The 24391-nt window shown below is 36.9% G+C and overlaps 1 protein-coding gene across 9 annotated transcripts in view; it reads left to right on the top strand.

Annotated features, from left to right (window-relative positions):
- Positions 1–24391, top strand: part of NFATC1 (nuclear factor of activated T cells 1) — a 351303-nt gene that overhangs the window by 99834 nt on the left and 227078 nt on the right. For 7 of the 9 annotated variants that reach the window (XM_053714839.1, XM_053714836.1, XM_053714844.1 and 4 more), the window contains exon 7: positions 19545–19600. The exons of the other annotated variants lie outside the window; for them this stretch is intronic. In XM_053714839.1, the coding sequence (XP_053570814.1) occupies positions 19545–19600 (56 nt within the window). The remainder of the gene's footprint in view (positions 1–19544; positions 19601–24391) is intronic. 9 annotated transcript variants of the gene reach the window in all.

Raw genomic sequence — 24391 nt, 5'->3', positions numbered from 1 at the left:
GCACCATGGCCATCAGTTGCTTGCTGCAGACCTAGACTGAAAACATTCTTAGGAGTAAGGCTCTACAATTATTTTGTCTCAATGCAGGGGCACACCTAGGACTCACTGGGCCCCAGGGCAAAGACAGTGGCAGGCCCCCCATTTCGATAATGTCCTTTCTGGCTGATTTCAATCAGCAGAAGTTTTGCTAGCAGCTACATAGAAGAAAGTAGAGTGGCTTTTATGTGACTTCAAGTCATCCTTTCCCATTGGGTAGTCTGCACCAGAGGATATGCACACTTTATACAAAATTGGTGGCACCACTGGGGTGGCAATCTTGGACACCCTGCCATGATACTGTAAACGGAAATGTATGTCCTTTCCTTAAACTGTGAGTCCTTTTTTTGCAGTGGGGCACACAGAGACCAGACATGATGCCGGTGGATCATGGGCCCCACAAGGTTCCCATTTAGCAACATCACAACAAATTAAAGGGCCAGATGAACCCTAATTTGAGACCTCAGAGACCCCTGTAATTACAACCCTGTATTAAAAGGAGAGTCTAGTCAAAATTAAACGTTCATGATTCAGATAAGGCATGCAATTTTAAACAAGTTTCTAATTTACTTTTATCATCAAATTTGCTTTGTTCTATTGGTATTCTTTGTTGAAAGCTAAACCTAGGTAGGCTCCTATGCTAATTTCTAAGCCCTTGAAGGTTGCCTCTTATCTCAGTGAATTTTGAGTTTTTCACAGCTAGACAGCGCTAGTTCATGTGTGCCATATAGATAACATTGTGTTCACTCCGGTGAAGTTATTTATGAGTCAGCACTGGTTTGCTAAAATGCAAGTCTTTCAAAAGAACTGAAATAAGTGGGCAGTCTGCAGATGCTTAGATACAAGGTAATCACAAAGGTAAAATGTATATTAATATAACCTTGCTTGGCAAAACTGAGGAATGGGTAATAAAGAGATTAGCTATCTTTTTAAACAATAAAAAGTGTGGAGTAGACTATCCCTTTAATGTTTATGTGTTGTTTTCATTGAGATGTAGGATAACTATTTATATAGTGCGTTTTACACTGACAATTTGATGGTATAGAAAATATAAACTAAAAATACCTCTTTTCATAAGGGCATACTGAAGTTGTCTTAGGGGCATGCACTTGTCTTAAGTCATATGTGGTAGCAGTATGTGTGAAGTATTTCCTCCTTCCTGATTCTCTGCAATTTGTTTAGCATGTAGTGAATGGCAAAAAGTAAATATGTGTTAAAGGGACAGTCTAGTCAAAATTAAACTTTCAGGATTCAGATAGGGCATGCAGTTTTAAACAACTTTCCAATTTACTTTTATCATCAAATTGTATTTGTTTCTTGGTATTCTTTGTTGAAAGCTAAACGTCTGGAGGCTCATATGCTAATTTCTAAGCCTAAGCTTCTTGAAGGCTGTCTCTTATCTCAGGTCATTTCAACACTTGTTTACAGCTAGAGGGTGTTAGTTCATGTGTGCCATATAGATAACATTGTGCTCATGCACGTGGAGTTACCTAGGAGTCAGCACTGATTGGCTAAAATGCAAGTCCGTCAAAAGAACTAAAATAAGGGGGCAGTCTGCAGAGGCTTAGATACAAGTTAATAACAGAGGTAAAAAATATATTAATATAACCGTGTTGGTTATGCAAAACTGGGGAATGGGTAATAAAGGGATAATCTATCTTTTTAAAGAATAACAATTCTGGAGTAGACTGTCCCTTTAAATAAGAATGTCTCATGCCCCCCTGGAGCACATAGAAATCCATCATGTATATGTTTTCTTAACCCCATGATTACACAGCCTACACATGTGTCCTAGGCCTGCACAAGTATGGTATTTTAATGACAGAACTAAAAAACACAATCTTTAAGTTAGCAAGGCTAAGCTATCCTGCCTATACAACTTACCTCAATAAATGTATATATTGCCCAAAAGTGAACAACATAAGGAATGTAAAATTCACCCAAAAATCTTAATCATTGGAAATAATTGATAGGAATGGGCTTTGAAATTGTTAGTTTTATGTTATATAATATCAACCTTGGTTAAACTTGATAACACATTTTGTAGTAGTAGGCTGTAAGAAAAAATGCATAAATAAGAATACCCCAATGTCTCCTTAGCCCATAGATACCAAAAATACCCCATATCTAACCCAGCCCACAAATTGGCAGCATGCTGTAGGCCTGATCAAGCTCAGCAGTTTGAAAATAAAACTAAACAAATGACATCCTTTACCATTTTTCTCAATATAAATAAGATATGATACAATTTCTACCTTCTTTCAGTAAATGTAGTGCTTCAAAGCTAGTTACAGTACCTCAGAAGGGTCACTGGAAAAAGCCCTGGTGATCTAGTGGTGGGGGGGAGTGATGTGTGCTGCTCCCCACTTGAAAGTGCAACCCTATATTCAAATTGGGTATGAATGCTGCTATATGTGGCTCTCTCTACACCTGGTACAATTATCTGCCAGACCGAGGGTCCTGGTGGACGTGCTGAGCAATAAAATACTAATTGTCTTGGGTGTGATTTGAACCTGTACATTTTAATGAAGAGGTAAAATATCTCCTAAGCTGTCTGGACTCTTGATTAGACAATTTGTATTTTTACATTTAATAGTGGCATCATATGCTCAAGTAGACTGTTCATCACAACACAGATTAATAAATCACTGTTCACATTTTCTTCACTACATATTTGCTTTCCTAAACCATGTACAAAAATGAGTCATGAATCTCATTGTAAGCTTAGAATTTTTCAGTATGTGCTCTAATACATGATAAAAATACTGATTGTCTAGAGGAGGGCTTGAACCTATAAAGTTCAGAAGCAAGGTGCTCTATCCTCTGGGCTATGTGGATACTTAACTAACGGCTAGATTACGAGTTTTATGGTTAGAGGGGTGCGGTGCTAACTTGCACGTTATTGTCACCACTCACTTTCCTACAGCGCGGGTATTACAGGTTTTCATAAACCCGGCGTTATCAGGCAAGAAGTGAGCGTAGAGCAAAATTGTGCTTCATACCGCACTCCAATACCAGCGCTGCTGAAAGCTGCGGTGAGCTGGTTTTACGTGCTCGTGCATGACTTCCCCATAGACATCAATGGGGAGAGCCGGCTGAAAAAAGTCTAACACCTGCAAAAAAGCAGCGTAAAGCTCCTTAACGCAGCCCCATTGATTCCTATGGGGAAACCAAATTTATGTCCACACCTAACACCCTAACATGAACCCAGAGTCTAAACACAATCAGCCAATAGAATTGAGCTTCAATCCTATTGGCTGATCCAATCTGCCAATAGGATTGAGCTTGCATTCTATTGGCTGATTGGAACAGCCAATAGAATGCGAGCTCAATCCTATTGGCTGATTGGATCAGTCAATAGGATTTTTTCACCTTTAATTCCGATTGGCTGATAGAATTCTATCAGCCAATCGGAATTCAAGGGACGCCATCTTGGATGATGTCATTTAAAGGAACCTTCATTCGGGAAGAAGACTTCGATTGAAGAGGATGCTCCGCGCCGGATGTCTTGAAGATGGACCCGCTCCGGATGGATGAAGATAGAAGATGCCGTCTGGATGAAGACTTCTGCCCATCTGGAGGACCACTTCTGCCGGCTTGGATGAAGACTTCTCCCAGGTTCGTTGAGGACTTCTTGCCGCTTGGATAAAGACTTCTCCCAGCTTCGTTGAGGATGGATGTCCGGTCTTCAAAACTCTAAGTGGATCTTCGGGGGTTAGTTTTTTTAAGGGTTTATTGGGTGGGTTTTATTTTTAGGTTAGGGTTTGGGCAGAAAAAGTGCTAAATGCCCTTTTAAGGGCAATGCCCATCCAAATGCCCTTTTCAGGGCAATGGGGAGCTTAGTTTTTTTAGCTAGGATTTTATTTGGGGGGCTTTTTTATTTTGATAGGGCTATTAGATTAGGTATAATTAGTTTAAATATCTGATCATTTATTTTTTATTTTGTGTAATTTAGTGTTTTTTTTTTTTGTAATTTATGAAATTGTATTTAATTTATGTAATTTATTTAATTGTAGTGTAATGTTAGGTGTTAGTGTAACTCAGGTTAGGTTTTAGTTTACAGGTAAATTTGTATTTATTTTAGCTAGGTAGTTAGTAAATAGTTTATAACAATTTAGTAACTATTCTATCTAGTTAAAATAAATACAAACTTGCCTGTAAAATAAAAATAAACCCTAAGCTAGCTACCATGTAACTATTAGTTATATTGTAGCTATCATAGGGTTTATTTTATAGGTAAGTATTTAGTTTTAAATAGGAATTATTTAGTTAATGATAGGAATTTTTATTTAGATTTATTTGAATTATATTTAAGTTAGGGTTGTTAGGGTTGGGGTTAGACTTAGGTTTAGGGGTTAATAAATTTAGTATAGTGGCGGCGGCGTTGGGGGCGGCAGATTAGGGGTTAATAACTGTAATGTAGGTGACGGCGATGTTAGGGGCGGCAGATTAAGGGTTGATAATATTTAACTAGTGTTTGCGATGCGGGAGTGCAGCGGTTTAGGGGTTAATATGTTTATTCTAGTGGCGGCGATGTCTGGAGCGGCAAATTAGGGATTAATAATTTTATTTTAGTGTTTGCGATGTGGGAGGGCCTCGGTTTAGGGGTTAATAGGTAGTTTATGGGTGTTACTGTACTTTTTAACAATTTAGTTATGAGTTTTATGCTACAGCTTTGTAGCGTAAAACTCATAACTACTGACTTTAGATTGCGTTACGAATCTTGCGGTTTAGACTGTACCGCTCACTTTTTGGCCTCCCAGAAAAAGCTTGTAATATTGGCGCTATGGAAGTCCCATTGAAAAAAGACTTTACGCAAATTGCGTAAGATAATTTGCGTTAAGGCCAAAAAAAATGTGCGGTGCCCCTAAATCTGCAACACTCGTAATACCAGCGGGAGTGAAAAAGCAGCGTTATGATCCTTAACGCTGCTTTTTACCCCCATACCGCAAAACTCGTAATCTAGCCGTAAGTTTGTTGTATTTTTTCCCTTTTCTATTGACATGACATAGAAAAATATTTGTTGCTTTACTCAGCTATATTTTCCCATAGTGTAGAGTGACAATTATTGATTTTTATTCCACATTTTGCTTACAAAAAGACAATGGCATATTTAGGTGTCATGATATCCCGGCCAGTTAAATTTGCATATTTATTGCTCACAACTGAACTACGACTTGCCCCCTTCCTGCCAATTACAGAAAACAAATTTGTATATCTTCCTTTTTTTGCTATGTATTGTTTTGTATTATTATATATTATTTTGTATTGATAGCATACATATAATAGAAAGGGTTTTTTACATCTAACTCCAAAAGTACTCAACCAATTTACTTCAGTTTTTTAGCATTTCTAGTAATATATTTTTTCTACACAATTACTAAATCTCAAAGAAATGTATTTATCCAAATACAATGTTTCAGGCATCTGAATTTTTTTTTTTTTTTAAACATATACCCAGCATCAATAACTTTGATGCATATTTGGTTTTATCCCTTACAATGGGACATTTCTCATTAACTGACCATGTTTCTTTCAAAATACTAAATACATTTTAGTTTTGAAGTTAGCTTATTACATCCAGCAATGTTATAATCACTGAGGAAGGGTTAAATGCATGTCATAGTTAAAAAAGTACTCCACTCTTTATAAATTTATTTTTGTGCACTATATTTGGAAGCATTTATTGTTCCTGGAGCAAGTACAAAATAAGTTGTTGATATAACAGTCTTGAGAAGTGATAACACGTGTTACTTGATCGAGACTTAGGAAAACTAGAATGAACTATCATTAGGGCTCCGCTCCAGTCATATGAATGCTGTGTATTTATTATATTTATATACTGTATTATAATATGAAAAATTTGTTGCAAAATGTTTCTAGCTTATCAGACTTCATATAAATCTTAATTTTTTACAAGATGCACTTGCAGAAATACTTTTAATTATGTTTGAAATGCCTTTGAGTTAGCAATAAACAGTAATTAAATATTGTGTGCATTTGTGTATGTGTGTGCCTGTGTGTGTGTATGTTTATGCCTGTCTGTGTATGTGCTATGCGTGTGGTGTGTGTATTTGTGTATGTGTGTGTGTGCAATGTGTTTGTTTATGTCTGTGTTTGTCTGTGTTTGTGTGTGTGTATGTGTTCTGTAGGCGAGTGGGTGAGTATATTTGCATTTCTGTGTGTGAGTGCTGTGAGTGTGTATGTGTGTCTGTATGTTTGTGTGTGTGCTCTGCGTTTATTAATGTCTGTGTGTGTTTGTGTGTGTATGTGCCTCTTTAGGCGAGTGGGTGAGTATATTTGCGTGAGTGCTGTGAGTGTGAATGTGTGTCTGTATGTTTGTGTATTTGCTCTGCGTTTATTAATGTCTGTTTGTGTATGTGCCTCTGTTGGGGTTGTGAGTGAATATATTTGCATTTCTGTGTGTGAGTGCTGTGAGTGTGAATGTGTGTCTTTATGTTTGTGTGATCTGCTTTTTTTAATGTCTGTGTGTAATTGTGTGAGTGTGTGCCTCTAAGCGGGCGGGTGAGTGAGTATGTTTGCGTTTCTGTATGTGTGTGATTCTGTGTGTGTGGTGTGTGTTTCTGGGTGTATGTGTGTGTCTAACTTTTTTTGGTTAATTTAGAAGATTACATCTAACCAGGTAATACCACACTGCCACAATTATGGGATACGGTTATAATTACTTATATACATCTGTAAGGCTGACGTATAAAGCATGACATGTGACGGTTCCAGCTGTGTTATGTCTGTAGTTTGAATTATTTGCATTAGAAAATGTATAAACTGCACTTGTGTAATGTGTACTGTCTTTTGGGGTTTTGCCAACCAGTGATTTGTTTTGGATTTTCTGGGTGGGTGAAGGAAGAAATTGAGTTACTAAATGTTACATTCCGTTGTGTCCTCTAATAGTTATCCTCTGAACTTGTATGTGTTACTTAAACAAACAGGCTAGTTGATATAAAAACCGAGATATAGTTTTAAGCAGCAAGGTGAGAATCAGAAGATTGTTTGTCGTCCAGTTTATCATGTTGTAACTAGCAATTATTCTAAAATATAACATATTTATAGTTTAAAAGATCCTGGATTTGAGATTGGTTCCAGTTTATCTGTAGTTATATAGTGTATCCATAAAACTAATGTCTAGTTAATAGTTTTCTGCCTGCTGAACCACATGCTTTTGTAATCCAGAAAACAAATATACGTGATTAACAATAAATAACATTGTGAGTTTGTGGGTTTAGCAAATGTATAATAAAGGGTCTGTATATTGACTGATCCTTTTTATAGTGTGTAGTGATGATAACAGGTTGTGCACCGTAACCATAGAGATATGTGTGCATGTCATTTTAAGGAATTTGAATAGGGACATGATTGGCACAGTGAGCATGTGTGTTTGATGGCTTTTCAATTTGGCTAAATATTATTAGTGTAAAAGTGCATATTATTCATGTTTCATGTTAAATGATTGATCAGGTAAAGTTTGTATCTGTTTGGTGATGTTGCTTCTAAATATCATTCATACAGACGAGGTAATATGAGTGTATTTTGCCCATTTGCAAATCTATGTTATATTCAAAACATTTTTGGTGTACGTAATAGAAAGTTAAAAAGTGTTGCCTGGAGTTTATCAAATCATTTCAGCTGTGGCATTCAATGGGGCCCATTTATCAAAGGGCTTGCGGACCTGATCCGACACTGCGGATCAGGTCCGCAAGACCTCGCTAAATGCGGAGAGCAATACGCTCTCCACATTTAACATTGCACCAGCAGCTCACAAGAGCTACTGGTGCAACGCCGCCCCCCTGCTGACTCGCGGCCAATCGGCCGCCAGCAGGGAGGTGTCAATCAACCCGATCGTATTTGATCGGGTTGATTTCCGGCGATTCCTGTCCGCCTGCTTGATAAATGGGCCTGAATAAGTGAAATATGGCTCTGTAAATAAGTTTTCAACTGTGCTCATCATGCGCATCGCGACCTGTGCGCACATGATGAGGGAAAACACCAATCAATCACTGTTTACGGTGGTGCCCTGCACTACAGGGGCCAGGACCAGGAAGGTTAGTTTAGTATAGCTATAAGGGAGGTATATAAACTTTATTTTCTAGTACACAAGTCCCTCTTTTAAAAAATATATATGAATTTTGTCTGTATATTAAGCGGATCACTGTAGTGACAGTGAACACCTTGCAAGAAAAAAAAGTTTTTTTATTTCTGTACTGCACAATGGGGCCTCACTAATCTATATTATAATCCCCAAAAGCCTTTTTTGGGCCCCTATTTCCCATGTAGCTCCTATACTTAACATGTGCCAGTCTGGTTTTCCTGGTCACAATCTAAATTCTCAACACCTAACACTTTTAGGGGACAATTTTTCCCTTATCAGATTCAATATCTATAAGGGCTTGATAAATCGCCAGGCAACACTTTCCCACCTAATCATTGAGTACCCCAAAACGTTTACAAATGTAATATTGTTTTTTCCTTAAAGGAATATAACCCCCCCCCCCATAAAATCTTTCATAATTCAGATACAGTGTAAAAACAAAACAAAAAAATTTTCCAATTTACTTCTATTATCAAATTAACTTTGTTCTTTTGGTATCTTTTGTTGAAAAGCAGATAGGAAGGTGTAGGAGCGTGCACGTGTCTGGAGCATCATATGGCAATATATGGCTGAAGTTTCAATAGAAGTAAATTGAAAACTTTTTTAAAATGGGATTCTCTGTCAGAATCACAAAAAAAACTAACAAAATATTGGGGCTTCATTACCCCCGCCATATTGGAAGCAGCATCAACCAGACAGAAATAAATGCTACTTGCTCAATCAAATCAAATCAGTTAAAGTTTTAAAAGTAATAATTAGCACTTTTACCATAATTAACAATTTGCCAAATCGATAACCCAAGGAACACAAGAGCCCACTATACAGACCATGCCCTTGTTTAAATCCCTTATAGAGACACACACACATTTCTATGGTTTTATACCACAACAGGTTAATTCCACTAATCATAGTACTAAAAAGGATGAATCAACATAGAGACCCTTCAGCCTGTGATGTAATTACAAAACTTGCAAAGTCTGCATTTTGCTTGTCCTTAATCGTGCATGTTTAATTCTGGATTAGGAATTTTGAATTCTGAACTTAAAGGGACACTGAACCCAATTTTTTTCTTTTGTGATTCAGATAGAACATGCAATTTTAAGCAACTTTCTAATTTACTCCTATTTTCAAAATGTCTTTATTCTCTTGGTATCTTTATTTGAAATGCAAGAATGTAAGTTTAGATGCGGGCCCATTTTTTTTCTTTCTGATTGCTGGATAAATTCACCCACCATTAAACAAGTGCTGTCCAGTGGCTGAAACAAAAAATGACTGGCGTCATAGCTTAGATTTCAAATAAAGATAGCAAGAGAACGAAGAAAAATTGATAATAGGAGTAAATTAGAAAGTTGCTTAAAATTGCATACTCCATCTGAATCACAAAATAAAACATTTGGGTTCAGAATCCCTTTAAAGGCTGTCACAGCATTTTGTGACTTGTATTGCTAAAAAAAAAGCACACTGAAAATACAGGCTGAGATTCAGAAATCATTATCTACCAAAAACAATAGCAAAATTGTGATCAAATCCATGAAATACTTTTGCACCTTATAAGATTTCATTATTGCTTCTTCCTGTCCCTTTAAGCTCAGACCTACATATACACACACTACAAAGACAAAAAGACTGATCCATTCTCAGAGAAAATGATTCTTATGTGTGTTGCAGATGAGAATCTAATGATGCAGGTTGTAGACCCTAAGAGACAGATAATAAGGCTGTCTCACATAATCTTAGCCTTATGTCATGCTATATACTGTAAGAAATAAACGGCTAGATTACGAGTTTTGCGTTATGAGGGGTGCGGTAATAACTTTCACGTTATTGTCACTGCTCACTTTCTTACAGCGCTGGTTTTACAGGTTTTCAGAAACCCGGCGTTAAAAGACAAGAAGTGAGCCTAGAGCAAAATTGTGCTCCATACTGCACTCCAATACCAGCGCTGCTTAAGTCAGCGGTGAGCTGGTTGTACGTGCTCGTGCACAATTTCCGCATAGACATCAATGGGGAGAGCCGGCTGAGAAAATCTAACACCTGCAAAAAAGCAGCATAAAGCTCAGTAACGCAGCCCCATTGATTCCTATGGGGAAACACATTTTATGTTTACACCTAACACCCAAAATTAACCCAAGTCTAAACACCCCTAATCTTACACTTATTAACCCCTAATCTGCCACTCCGGACATCGCCGACACCTACATTATACTTAATAACCCCTAATCTGCCGCCTCCAACGTCGCCGCCACTATAATAAACATATTAACCCCTAAACCACCGCACTCCCACCTTGCAAACACTAGTTAAATATTATTAACCCCTAATCTGCCGTCCCCAACGTCGCCGCCACTATAACCCTAACCCTAACACCCCCTAACTTAAATATAATTAAAATAAATCTAAATAAAACCTACTATTAATAACTAAATAATTCCTATTTAAAACTAAATACTTACCTATAAAATAAACCCTAAGCTAGCTACAATATAACTAATAGTTACATTGTATCTAGCTTAGGTTTTATTTTTATTTCACAGGCAAGTTTGGATTTATTTTAATTAGGTAGAATAGTTATTAAATAGTTATTAATTATTTAATAACTACCTAGCTAAAATAAATACAAATTTACCTGTAAAATAAAACCTAACCTAAGTTACACTAACACTACACTACAATTAAATAAATTACCTAAATTAAATACAATTAACTAAATTAAATACAATTATCTAAATTACAAAAAAACCCCACTAAATTACAAAAAATAAAAAACAAATTACAAGATAATTAAACTAATTACACCTAATCTAATAGCCCTATCAAAATAAAAAAAGACCCCAAAATAAAAAAAAACCCTAGCCTAAACTAAACTACCAATAGACCTTAAAAGGGCCTTTTGCGGGGCATTGCCCCAAAGAAATCAGCTCTTTTACCTGAAAAAAAAATACAAACAACCCCCCAACGGTAAAACCCATGACCCACACAACCAACCCCCCAAATAAAACCCTAACTAAAAAAACCTAAGCTCCCCATTGCCCTGAAAAGGACATTTCTATGGGCATTGCCCTTAAAAGGGCATTTATCTCTATTGCGGCCCGAACCCTAACCTAAAAATATAACCCACCCAATAAACCCTTAAAAAAACCTAACACTAACCCCTGAAGATCCACTTACAGTTTTGAAGACCGGACATCCATCCTCAACAAAGCCGGGAGAAGTCCTCAACGAAGCGGCAAGAAATCCTCAACGAAGCCGGGAGAAGTCTTCATCCAAGCCGGGAGAAGTGGTCTTCCAGACGGGCAGGTCCATCTTCAAGACATCTGACGCGGAGCATCCTCTTCTTTCCGACGACTAACAACGAATGAAGATTCCTTTAAATTACGTCATCCAAGTTGGCGTCCCTTAGATTCCGATTGGCTGAGAGAATTCTATCAGCCAATTGGAATTAAGGTAGAAAAAATCCTATTGGCTAATGCAATCAGCCAATAGGATTGAACTTCAATCCTATTGGCTGATCCAATCAGCCAATAGGATTGAGTTCCAATTCTATTGGCTGTTCCAATCAATAGCTTGGGGTTAATAAATATAGTATAGTGTCGGAGACGTTGGGGGCGGCAGATTAGGGGTTAATAAATGTATTTAGGTGGCGGCAATGTTAGGGACAGCAGATAGGGGTTAATAATATTTAACTAATGTTTGCGAGGCAGGAGTGCGGCGGTTTAGGGGTTAATATGTTTATTATAGTGGCGGTGATGTCGGGAGCGGCAGATTAGGGGTTAATAATTTTATTTTAGTGTTTGCGATGCGGGAGGGCCTCGGTTTAGGGCTTAATAGGTAGTTTATGGGTGTTAGTGTACTTTTTAGCACTAGTTATGAGTTTTATGTGTTACGAATCTTGCGGAATAGGCTGTACCGCTCACTTTTTGGCCTAAAAAAAAAGCTTGTAATACCGGCGCTATGGAAGTCCCATTGAAAATAGACTATACGCAAATTGCGTACGTTGATTTGCGGTAAGGCCAAAAAAGGACAGCTGTTTCTACAAGACTCGTAATAGCAGCGGTAGTAAAAAAGCAGCGTTATAAGGTTTAATCTAGCCGAAAGTTTTTTATTTTCTCTAAAAAAGTATCCGCATTACGTATGATCCCCATTTAAAATATACATTTTTTTTATTATTATTTTCTGATTAGAAAAAAATAAGGTAAAAATGGAACAACAGTGAAGTCACCGCTGAGTAAAAAACTAACCAAAATCTTTCCCCACAGAGAAGATGTGACAACACACAATGGAAACTTGTGTGACTTCTTGTCTTAGGATATACCCTAATAGAGGTTATCCCACTGAATTTGTGGGCTGAGTGTATTTGTAGGCACAGACATAAAATGCTTTTACTGTTCTGCTTCATAAATGGGCCCCCACAAATTGTTCTATTTCTTTTTTTTTTCTTTTTTTGTGCACAATCCTGCAAAACATGTTTACTGTAAAAGGCTGACGTAGTGGTCTAAGGTTTCCCTCCTGGACTTAGTCCCAGCTCATAGGCGTTGAGATTTCCCTGTTGGTTCCCTAGACGTAATATGAGGAATTGTCTACTATTTTTTTTTCTCCGTCTGTATCATAACAGCTCCTGCTCCTTATGTTTTTCTTAAATAAAATGTCACTGCTTCTTAATGAGTAGTCTATTTCTTTTATAACTGCAAAGGTCTGGACATTCTCAGTAGAATTCCTTACAGAAATGAAAACTATTTCCAGGAGACGTCCAAAAGACTAAACAGAGTTCAGGTTTTATTTTCGTATAATTTTGTGGATTTTAAGACTTACACTAACTTTTTTTTTTGTACTAAATTTGTCTTGTCGGTAATGAAAATTCAGTGGCATATAGGAGTTGAGCCAAGAAAAATAATTTGTGCTGTGCCCAAATATTTTAAGTGCAATTATATGAAATAATTTAAGTGTATTGTTTAACTGCGACACAAAGGCAGGTTCCTAGCAAAAATCCTTAATCGTACGGTAGCAAACGTACAAATGCCCAGGAACGATGTTTATCTGTACTATGTCCTTTTCTCATAGGTGGTACATTTTCATTGTATCCCCTTCTGATTCTCTGACCTGTACATACTATAATCACGGTTAAAGGGATAGAACGGTCAAAATCGAAATGCACATTACTGTTTTTTCAGCGGCATACGCACATATGCTGTGAGGACCGTGCACCATTATTCAAAAAGTACACCATCTCAGATAGTCAGCAGTGGCTTGTATGACACAAATTAAGTCTTCACAGGCACAATACACACCACCAAAAGGTTTCTGAGATTGAATGCTGGTACACAGACCCTCACAGCATATGTGCGTATTCCACTAAAAAAACAATAATAACTTTTATTTGAAGCATTTTTGCTAAAGGAAGTATATTGCAAAAATGCTTCTAATTAAAATTGAAATGTACCCATACACATTGTAATCTTGACCTTTCTATCCCTTTAATGTAAACAGCAATTACATCTATGCATGTGTGTAATGATCCATGTAATAAAAAAAATTAGCTTTAAAAAAGAAACCAAAAATTGTCCGGCTCCTATGCTTACATTCTGGCTTTTTCATACAAAGATAGCAAGAGAACGAAGAAAAATGTATAATAGGATTAAATTAGAAAGTTGCTTAAAATTGCATGTTCGATCTGAATCATGAAAGATTTTTTTTTTTTCTGTCTCTAAGTATTTTTTTTTATATATTTTGTATCTGTTTTGTGGCCTACATAACTCTTTTCTTTTCTAGAGGAAATCACAGGTAAGGACCCAACCTAAAACTTTTATAGTGTTAGGTTGGGTTACCATAGCAACAAATTTGTTAAGGTACACATTTCGAGAAACCCAACGTCAGATGGAAGCGTTAACACAACGTTAACTTACATATACATGAGAAGACTGACTGCACGCACTGCGCAAAATATTTAAATTGAAAGCTGGTACTAAAATGGAGCCATAAACTTTTATCAGTCGGCAGCTTCTGTAACTTACGGCTCCATTTTTAGCGAGCCCTAAGTAGGGTATATGCACTCCAGCTGCTCTGGGAGGAGTGGGCACATTTTTCTGAGGTAAAAATTGGAAAAGTGGACAAAATAAATAATATACATTGTATATTTGGCCATGACAAAATAAATAATATACATTGTATATTTGGCCATGGCGAATTAAACATTTTGGGCCAGATTATAAGTGGAGCGCTAAATATCGCTTTCCTGAAATCGATATTTGCGCTCCACTGTGTAATACTAGCGCACGCTAATGTGCGCTGGTATTACAAGTTGTCAACAATGTAAATGCGAGCTCACATTCGCATTCCTGGGAAGCATTGCAGGCTTCCATAGATTCCAATGGGAGCCTCGTTCTGATGCCTTCAGAGACAGTATCAGAACCTAAGCACAATGAAGGGGGTAAGTAGCGCAGTGATGGCAGCAACTATAAGTATATATATGTGTATGTGTTAATGTGTATATACACATATTAACATATATTTATGTGTTAATATGTGTATATACTATTAACACATAAATATATATGTATATAAGCATAGACTTTTCAGTGCAACTTTTTTTCTAACACCCCACTCCCGCCACCTTTACCCCCAAAATACTGCCTGGTACAGTTATTTTATTTAAAAAAAAAAGATGCTGCTATCTTTATTTTTAATAAAATACACTACACTGTGTTTTGGGGGCATTTGGGGCACATTTAAAAAATTAACCAGAGATCTTATCTCTGGTTAATTTTATAAGCGCTAATTGCTACCACAAGCTCGCGGTAGCAATAACCAGCCACTTGCAAATATGCCCGTTTTGGGACGCCCGATAATTTAATTTAGAGCTCCACTTGTAATCTAGCCCATTATTGGGGATTTAAATACAATGTCTGGGTTCTCGGTGGGTGGGGCTTGGTGAAATTCTGCAAATAGGGACATATGGCTTTCTCGGTGGAGAGCAGGGCAGACCTCAGAATCACAAACAGTCCCTCTCAAATAGAGACAGTTAAGAGGTCTGATCTGATGGAATATCAACAAGAGTTAACATAGGGTATCTTTGTTTTACTTACCTTGGAAGAATAAAATCTTAAGTGAATCATAACATAACACAGGAACTGGGAATATTTAATGAATATTCCACTACAAAACAGCAATGTTTAGTGTCTGCTTGGGTTTGAGAGTTTTGATATGTGTGTCACCTTTTATTGGTGAACATAAAAATGTGACATTATGTAAATTATGCTGGTTAACATTTCACTCTTTGAGAGCCAGAATGCTTTGCAACTCTGAAATGAAGGTGCTTAGCAACACAGCATATAAATTACCTTTAACTATTTGAGTGTCAGAAAACTTTAACTTTTTGGAACTTTGAAGTTGAGTTAAGGATCACTGCCTATAAATTACCTTTAATTATTTGAGTTCCAGAAAGCTTTAACTGGTCGGGACTCTGAAGTAAAGGAGTTGAGCTACATAAGCCATATAGATCCCAGACTGAAGGAACAAAACCCATTTTGCCAATGATTAAAAAAAACACACACAAAAAAAACACATCTGGTATATAAATTTCAGCAGTGATCCCCAGAAGCCCTTTAAGTTCTGTTCAGTTTAGTTCTGGCAGACTTAATATAAACTACTGCTACAAATATTTCAGTACTGGCATTGCATATACTTTTTCCTTCAACCACTGCAAAATCTATTGAATACTTTTTTTTTTAATAGCTTTGAGACTTTAGCAACGTAGGAGTGTAAGAGAGAGAAAAAAGAAAGAACAAAATGCAGCACTTCATCACTGAACGGCAAGTTTCTTTAAGCTAAGAGCGCCAAATCGATTTGCCTGAGAATGCAAATGGCCATGATGTTCTTAAGCTAACACAAATACCTGAATTCTGTTTGAAACAGATTTTTTACACAAAGAGACTTCTGTACACAAAATATGATTATTTCAGACATTTGTAATAAATCAGGTTGCTGTGCATGTGAAACTGTCTGTATGTATGGGGCGTGAGAGTGTGGCAGACAAAAAGGGCTTTCACTTCTTGCAGCTTTTACAGACTTTTTTTCCCTCAAAATGCAAAAGGCAGTGCGGTCAAGTTCAAAATAACTAATATTTGCATTGCGCAGCCTGGATGCTGACTTACATATTCAAAAGGGGTTACAAAGAATTACACTGATGAGGTAAGCGGCAAAGGCCCCGTCATTTCAAGTCAGTGTCACTCAGCTGAAGTCATTTGGGCCCCCACAACCTGTGTTTATTCAGTAATTGTAAGTGAACTCCATTTCCTGCAGCTGTGCATGGCAGCTTTGGGATAAACTGCAATTATTCATTTGTAAACTTGAACCCAGACTCCTGATTATTCTTTGCCAGTGTAAATTGGGACTATATCATTTACTCAGACCTCTACACACACACATACCACACATTTACGTGCTGCCTTGCATGCATATATATATATTTTAAAGAATACAAATAAAAAAAAAACCTGTTTTTTCAAAGCAATATTTACAAGGTTTTGCGAAAAGTAAAACAGGAATCCACCCCTTGAAAAGAATGCATCAGTTCACTTTCCTGGTCTCATAAATGTGGATAGTTAGGGACAAATAAAATAAATGAGCTTGTGCTCTGATTTGTCCATCACCGTAGTAGCATGTTACAGGATCAGGTGCATCTTTGGGGGACATGGAACAAAACATTTTGTTTTATCAGGTATTTTACAGCAAAAGAAATCAAAATAATTATAAATCTATAGTCAAATTGCCTCTCTATTAACATTTTATGTGAATATTTTTCTTTCATATCAAGGTCTTGTCCATAATTTATTGTAACATTTTCTGTCAGAGTCTGGGAAATAAAGAACACAGGAGTGTGTCAGTTCATCAGTAAAGGTGTGTGAGGAGAAAAACCAGCAATGTGTCTGGCTCATCAGTATATGTGTTTGTAGAAAGAAGCCAAGAACGTGCCTGTTCAGCCATACATGTGTATACAAATGCATGTGCACATATTAGACATATATGGAGATTGTTCTTTGGAACCTGTTGATCACAGAGAATGTCTGATTGCTAGTAACGAAAAGCTTATATAAAGTCTATGAATTGTTTTGCTATCACTAACATTTGGTAAGTTTACAACTGCAATATGATCTAGCTTTTAGTTGGCAGTGATAACATTACAAACGCATCTGTTTATAGGTAATGCATATTTACGCCTATTCTGCAGCAACGAGCTCTCAAAAACAATCTCTGTCTGCCTCCTGTTATTGATTGGTCAGTCAGTGTGATTCTCAATGTTAACATGGAAAGAAGAAGACAGATTTCCTTGTCCCTTATGTGGTAGCAAGAAGACGCTAGTAATGATGCTTAAAAAGAGCTGTTTTTTTTCCTTCTCTTTCTTGCATTGCTACACGTTTATAAAAAAACAAAAAACTTTTTAAATGTATTTAGACAGTTCATATAAATTACATTTAAATTTACATTTCTCGTATTTTTTTAAGATTAGCAGAAAAAGCACAGTGCATATATTATTTATTTTTCTTCTATTTCCTATTATTTACCACTGAAAATGTTTTTTATGCTTTTTTTCAACTCTTCCCAGAGAGACCGAAGTACATAGTTATGTCTGCTGCAGATTTACTGATCATGCAACATGCTACACAATGATAGACCAGTGCAGGAGCTTACTTAAAAGGAACAGTCAACACCAAAATTGTTATTGTTTAAAAATATAGATAATGCCTTTATTACCTATTACCTAGTTTTGCACAGCCAACATGGTTATATTAATATATTTTTTACCTTGTATCTAAGCTTGTCCTGACAGCCCCCTTATCACATGGCTATTTATTTATTATCTATTGACTTGCATTTTAGCCAATTAGTGCTGCTTCCTGCACCACTCCACGAGAGAGAGCACAATATTATCTATATGGCACATATGAATTAGCATTCTCTTGTTGTAAAAAGCTAATAAAAAATCATGTGATAAGAGGCTGTCTGTAGTGGCTTTGAAACAGGCAGGGAATGGGTAGTAAAAGGCGTTATCTATTTTTTTAAACAATACAATTTTGGTGTTGACTGTCCCTTTAAATGGATACAACCAATGAGATAAACATACTATTCTGCCGTTTCATTGGGAGTTCCTTTGAGGTGTTTTGAAAGAACAAAACTGTATATTTGACTTGTAATCTCATTGTTTAAATGCTATTATAAATTTTATTTTATTTGTTTGGAAAGTGGCACCTTATTGTCTGTATATCTAAAAACAATTATTCTTATGCTCTTTTAACCCCTTAAGGACCAGCAACGTACCCTGTATGTCACTGGTCTTTCTATGGGGATTGATTTTTTCATAGCGCAGTCCCCCTGCCAGCGGCGAGACCAAGCTATACCTGGAGTCCTGCTGGAGGGAAGGAGGTCATAATAGCGTGGTCTTGCTGCTGATGGCAAGACCCACCCTATTATTGCCTGAAATACCTTTATCATCAACCATTAACGTACAGGGTACATCGAGATCATTAATGGGTTAAGCTTGATAGATGTTAAAGCCCTCACAGACGACTGCAGAAGGTGGAACTATTTAGCAATTAATGATAAAGGAGAGATGAATGTTAATGAAATTAGAGATGAGTGCATATTACTTTTATCTAGGTTAGGATATAGGTTTCTCCTACCTATAGCAGGATGTCCTTATCTCTTTATTGTCTTTATACTTCATACTAGAGAAAACTCTACAAGGGTGCCAAAACATCCATAAATGGAACTCAAAATTAAACTTTCATAAATCAGATAGAGCATACAATCTGGAAAAACATCAATTTAATTATATTATCAAAAATGCCTTTTTGTTTTACAATCATTTTTTTCATAAGTGCATACTGAGATATGCTCAGGAGTGTACATGTTTCTTGTGCACCATATGGCAGAAAATGTAACAATGTTATACATATAGTGCTCAAGAGGTGTGCATCTTCCTGAGCCTACCTAGGTATGCTCTTGTGGAAAGGTGGTAGATTTAATGATAGAAGTATATATCATTTGTTTAATTGTATGCTCTGTCTGAATCAATTTAACCTCCATGTCCCCTTAAGCTGAAACCATAGAGCACATGCTATAAAGGATATATACTTTGACCATGTTATATTATGATTCTGTAGCTGTGATACATTTAGTTATTTGCAATGGAAAAGTGTTCCTTTTTGAAGTGAAGAGTGATTTTATATCCAAACAAATTCCTAGAACGCTTTGCAATTTTACACTGTGCCATTTTAAAAAGGTCTGCAAAATAAATCAGAATATTGGAGATTACATTTTTAGATTTGTATTTTTTTCATTTATTTTTTTTATAGGAATATCTGTTTGTTCAATGGTTCTTTTTGTTAATTTCTTGTCTGCTTTATAGATGGTCATCATATATGGGAAATGGAAGCAAAAATTGACAAAGACATGTATAAACCAGTAAGTATCAGTATGTTAATGCAGTGCAAATAGCATTATTTATTTATATTCTTCAAGTTGAAATCAATTGGCCATTTATTGGTTTTAGTTTTAAAGGGACACATAACTCTTGTTTTAGTATACCTTTAAGAGAGAAAGTCTTGAGGATTTCACTATTACAAGACCAGGCAAGGCTATGCAAGCCACAAAAAACAGAAACATAACCACAGAAATGAACTGCATAACACACATGTATTATTTTTTTTCTTTCGTAGTTGTACATATTATTATTATTATTATTATTATTATTATTTGTAGTTGTTTCAACACCCAGCATCTATCTATTAAATTATTTATAATTTAAAGAGATACTAAACCCCAAATTTTTCTTTCATGATTCAGATAGAGCATGCAATTTTAAGCAGCTTTCTAATTTACTTCTATTATCAATTTGTCTTTGTTCTCTTGATATCGTTATTTGAGAAAGCCGGAATAAAAGGTTTGGAGACGGCCTATTTTAGGTTGAGAACCTTTGTTGCGCTTGCTGATTGGATGGCTAAATGCAGGCACCAATCAGCAAGCACTATCCAGGGTTCTGAACAATAAATAGGTAGACTCCAAAGCTTTCATTCCTGCCTGTTCAATTAAAGATTGCAAGAGAACGAAGAAAAATTGATAATAGGAGTACATTAGAAAGTTGCTTAAAATTGCATGCTCTATCCGAATCATGGGTTTACTATCCCTTTTTATTTTTATTTGGCAATTTTATTTGGAGTTGCTGAGATTTGTGTGTCCTCCTTACTCCTTCTTAGTGAAGAATAGCTGCAGTTGATCACTGACTCTTGCAACCAATTATATAAGCCCTGTGCACATATCACTCACTAGAACAGTTACTCACCTCTAGCTGAAATCAAGGTATTTTAGATTTGAATAAAAAAAAGTTAATATGCAAATATTAGCAAAAAGGCACCTTATAAAAACTATCACTTGTTTCAGTGATAGCTCTTATAGTGCACCGAGCATATGTACATATGCCCCCGTCACTCTTAGTCAAACACTGCACCTGCTGAGTAAGACACATCCTTAAATTCCAGCCCATTGTGATATTTTGGGAGCCATAGGAAAAAAATGCTGCTCTAGATTGTGCTCATATGTGTGAATAAATAAATAGGATTTTTTCAATTGACTTTGCTACAAGTTATTGCTGGCACCTAATGAAAAGAATGCCAGCCTTTTAATTTCTTACTAAAACTAGACCTTTATTCACATGTTGGTCCAAAGCCACAGAGATAACATTTCAAGCTATTAGAAGGCTCTTAATCATGCCTAACGTTACAGATATGCAGTATGTTTGTGCTTAATATAGATGAGTTTGTTTGAAAACAAACAAACAGAATTACAACTGTAGAATAGATTATTCTGATAACTTTGGAGTTATCCAAATACAAATAGATTTCCTTGAAAACAAGGTTGTGTGGCCTAGGATCGAATCTTTTGTTGGCTATATTATTTTCTTTTACAAAGATATGACAAGTCCACGGATTCATCCTTACTTGTGGGATATTATCCTCCTGCTAACAGGAAGTGGCAAAGAGCACCACAGCAAAGCTGTTATATAACTGCTCCCTTAACTCCTCCCCCCAGTCATTCTCTTTGCCTATGCTAGTAATAGGAAGGGTAAAGTGATAGTGGTGATAAAATTATAGTTTTAATTTCTTCAATCAAGATGTTTTTTATTTTAAAATGGTACCGGTGAGTACTGTTTGACTCAGGGGGGATTTGGAAGAAGATTTCCCCCTGAAATTGATGATCTTAGCGGCAGTTACTAAGATCAGTTATGGTTCCCACAGATCTGAAGGTAATATGGGAAAAATCTTCAGTGTGGTGAACAGTCTCATGCAGCAAGCAGCATTTGAGGTATGTTTTCAGCCTTTTTATTTCTGAGGAGAGTTAATATATCAGAACTGGCTGATTGGCTTCCTCATAGTGGGAACAGGGTAAGCAGTAGTCCTATATGCAAAAGGGTGTTACTGTACTCCTGGGTGTTTGTTTTCTAATACTTATGCAGTCAAAGTCAGCATATAATTAAAACACTGGGACATATTACTAAGTCTTTATTAATTCTCATCAAGTGTCCCAACCTTTAACACCCACACAAGTGACATCTAGTACATCTAGTGCGTTTAATTCTTTTACTCTGCAAGATATGGTTGCAGTTATGTCAACTACCCTCACTGAGGTATTATCTAAACTGCCAGGTTTGCAGGGTAAACGCAGTAGGCCAGGTATTAATGTAAATACTGAACCCTCTGATACTTTATTAGACATTTCCGATGTACCCTCACAATACTCTGAATTGGGGGTTAGGGAATTATTGTCTGAGGGAGAACTTTCAGATTCAGGGAATGTGTTACCTCAGACAGATACGGACTTAGCGGAATCACTCTTGCCATCTATCAGCAATCTATATCCCAGGAGTAGAGAACTGGGAAGCGGATTTTCTAAGTTGTCAAACTTTTCGTTCGGGGGAGTGGGAACTCCATCCGGAGGTGTTTGCATCATTGACTCAACAATGGGGCACACCAGAATTGGATCTAATGGCACCTCGACAGAATGCCAAACTTCCACGTTACGGGTCCAGGTCAAGGGATCCTCAGGCTGTACTGATAGATGCTCTAGCAGTACTTTGGTCGTTCAACCTGGCTTATGTGTTTCCTCCATTTCCTCTCTTACCCCGTGTGATTGCAAGAATCAAACAGGAGAGAGCTTCAGTAATTCTAATAGCGCCTACGTGGCCATGCAGGACTTGGTATGCGGATCTAGTGGACATGTCGTCTCTACCTCCGTGGAAACTACCGTTGAGGCAGGACCTTCTCATTCAAGGTCCGTTCCAACATCCAAATCTAACTTCTCTGCAGCTGACTGCCTGGAGATTGAAGGCTTGATTTTATCAAAGCGGGGATTCTCATTGATCATTGATACTCTGATTCAGGCTTGCAAGCCTGTCACTAGAAAGAGTTACCATAAGATATGGCGTAAATATCTTTATTGGTGCGAATCCAAGGGCTACTCATGGAGTAAGATTAGGATTCCTAGGATTTTGTCCTTTCTCCAAGAAGGATTGGAGAAGGGGTTATCTGCTAGTTCTTTAAAAGGACAAATTTCTGCTTTGTCAGTTTTATTACAAGTGTCTGGCGGATGTCCCAGACGTTCAGTCTTTTTGTCAGGCTTTAATCAGAATCAAGCCTGTGTTTAAACCTGTTGCTCCGCCATGGAGTCTGAATTTAGTTCTTAAGGTTCTTCAAGGGGTTCCGTTTGAACCCATGCATTCCATAGATATTAAACTGTTATCTTGGAAGGTTTTATTTTTAGTTGCTATCTCTTCTGCTCGAAGAGTTTCTGAGCTTTCTGCTTTACAGTGTGATTCGCCTTATCTTATATTCCATTCTGATAAGGTGGTTTTGTGTAATAAACCTGGATTTCTTCCTAAGGTTGTTTCAAATAAGAATCTTAATCAGGAAATTGTTGTTCCTTCCTTGTGTCCTAATCCTTCTTCTAAGAAGGAACGTCTATTACATAACTTGGATGTGGTTCGCGATTTGAAGTTTTACTTACAAGCGACCAAGGATTTCCGGCAAACATCTTCTCTTTTTGTTGTTTATTCTGGAAAGCGTAGGGGTCAAAAAGCTACGGCTACCTCTCTCTCTCTTTGGCTGAAAAGCATCATCCGCCTAGCATACGAGACTGCTGGACAGCAGCCTCCTGAAATTACGGCTCATTCCACTAGAGCTGTGGCTTCCACATGGGCTTTTAAAAACGATGCTTCTGTTGAACAGATTTATAAGGCTGCGACTTGGTCCTCCCTTCATACTTTTTCCAAATTTTCCAAATTTGATACTTTTGCTTCTTTGGAGGCTGGGAGAAAGGTTCTTCAAGCAGTGGTGCCTTCCGTTTAGGTCTCTGTCTTGTCCCTCCCATTCATCAGTGTCCTGTTGCTTTGGTATTGTATCCCACAAGTAAGGATGAATCCATGGACTCGTCATATCTTTGTAAAAGAAAAGGAAATTTATGCTTACCTGATAAATTTATTTCTTTTACGATATGACGAGTCCACGGCCCGCCCTGTCATTTTAAGACAGAATTTATTTTATTTTTAAAACTACAGTCACCTCTGCACCTTTTTAGCTTTTCCTTTCTCTTCCTATATCTCCGGGCGAATGACTGGGGGGAGGAGTTAAGGGAGCAGTTATATAACAGCTTTGCTGTGGTGCTCTTTGCCACTTCCTGTTAGCAGGAGGATAATATCCCACAAGTAAGGCTGAATCCGTGGACTCGTCATATCGTAAAATAAATAAATTTATCAGGTAAGCATAAATTTCCTTTTTATGATTATAGTTTATTAAGACCTAGATTCCAGTCTTTTAGAATTTGCCATGCAAAAAAATCTTGGTTATATGTTGGCATTTGACTTTTGAATGCTCTTCTCAGATAATTATGAAAGAAAAAAATAAGCTGACAATGGGAAACATCCTGCAAACATTGTGTAATTGTGTGTATGAAGTGACTTTCAGTTGTAAAAATAGAATGCTGTATTTTGATAGAGTATTTTATTTTTACACAATTTCCTGTAAATGAGTTAAATAAATAGGCCCACATGTATTATAGTGCATGCAAGAAAGTATTGAGAAAGGGAACCAGTCAGTATGCCTTTAGGGCCTACAGTGCAGCATTGGCTGTTGGAATTTAAGAAATGCTAGTGCAGCCCCACTCGCTGCTGTCACATAACCAATTGCACAAGAGCAAGAATTGTCA

This window comes from Bombina bombina, chromosome 5 (assembly GCF_027579735.1).
Source record: "Bombina bombina isolate aBomBom1 chromosome 5, aBomBom1.pri, whole genome shotgun sequence".
In the NCBI taxonomy this organism is placed as follows: domain Eukaryota; kingdom Metazoa; phylum Chordata; class Amphibia; order Anura; family Bombinatoridae; genus Bombina; species Bombina bombina.
This window is presented reverse-complemented; position numbering and strand designations above follow the sequence as displayed.